The 1,301-nt window shown below is 48.6% G+C and overlaps 1 protein-coding gene across 1 annotated transcript in view; it reads left to right on the plus strand.

Moving 5' to 3' along the window:
- The window catches only part of snrpb2 (small nuclear ribonucleoprotein polypeptide B2), a 6,748-nt gene continuing 5,447 nt past the window's right edge, over positions 1 to 1,301 (plus strand). The window contains exons 1-2 of the mRNA XM_008421428.1: positions 1 to 109; positions 811 to 882. Coding sequence (XP_008419650.1) covers positions 819 to 882 — 64 coding nt within the window. The 5' untranslated portion in view covers positions 1 to 109; positions 811 to 818. The remainder of the gene's footprint in view (positions 110 to 810; positions 883 to 1,301) is intronic.

Here is a 1,301-nt window from a genome sequence, read left to right on the forward strand (position 1 = left end):
GAGCAGCAGGGGGCGATAAGCTGTCTGTAGTCCAGCTGTAGCTGCCGGTTGAACAGGAAGAAGACCGAGAGCGCAGACAACAGTGTGGCTCCTGCCTACCTCAGAACAGGTGAGTTTTCTTTGCTCCTTTAACTCTGACCTAAAGAAAGTGACCCAGGTTTGGTCTGGCCGATGATCCGGATAGTTCTGACCGGGGGTGAAGCCCGCCGCTCCAACGGAAGTGGTTTAAACTGGAGCTGTTGGCCGTAGGGCTAACAGATGCTAACATTAGCCTGGCGTGCTAAAATAGAATGAATGACCTAAAACGAGACAAAAACATGAATTTATTGATGAGTTTCGCCAGAATATTCAGCCGAGGTAGAAATAAAGTAAATCGTTTTCCATCTTCGCCTTTGAATTTCCTCCAATTTGTTCAGTATTTCTTTAAACTTGTTGGGACAGAAATAATGAATCAGCCTGAAGGTGATAAATGTTCTGATTGTAAAGGGTTCGGTGAGACGGGCAGAGTTGAAACAGAAACATCCCGTCTGAGTCCATCTGTTCTTATTTCTAATGAGATAACCGTATCATCTCTTGTTTTTTATTCTAAATTAAAATTCAAAACTACTTTATTAATCCCCAAGGGAAATTAAATCTAAAATTAAATGAGCTAACTGTAGCATCAAGCTAACTGTAGCAACAAGCTAACTGTAGCATCAGTGTTAGGATGGAGACATCAGTCCAGTTTCAGGGCGACATGTTTCCTACGGATGCTGAGAGGGTCCAATAAGTCAGGGCCTGACGTCAGCATCTCTCCTCGTGTTTCCTCAGATTCAGACATGGACATCCGGCCGAATCACACCGTCTACATCAACAACATCAACGATAAAGTGAAGAAAGAAGGTCAGTGCAAACTGCTTTGTTGTCTTCAGCTTCCAGCATCTATCAGCGGTTCTCAACATGGGCGGTACCGCCCCCCAGGGGCCGTTCAGAGGACGGCAGGGGGCGCTGGCGGACATSTTTACAAAAGGGGGGCGCTGGGATGCCTTTGGGGGGCGTTTGGTCGAAGGTAAACTTTACACCTTAAATGCACAACAATAGCAGTTTGGTGCCGGAACGGGGGGGGAGCCAGGGGCCCACAGGCCCCCCCACTTTACGGCCCTGCTGGTCCCGCTGGACATGACAGTCTGACTGACGTCTCTGTGTTTATGCAGACAGAGGTTCAGATCAAACCTCCAGCACTGAGATCTGGACCAACAGGCTCCAGGTCTTAACGGTCAGCTGAAGGTTCCCCACATGCGGCCGCTCTGGGTCGGGTCGGG

Source organism: Poecilia reticulata, linkage group LG1 (genome assembly GCF_000633615.1).
Source record: "Poecilia reticulata strain Guanapo linkage group LG1, Guppy_female_1.0+MT, whole genome shotgun sequence".
Lineage (NCBI taxonomy): Eukaryota > Metazoa > Chordata > Actinopteri > Cyprinodontiformes > Poeciliidae > Poecilia > Poecilia reticulata.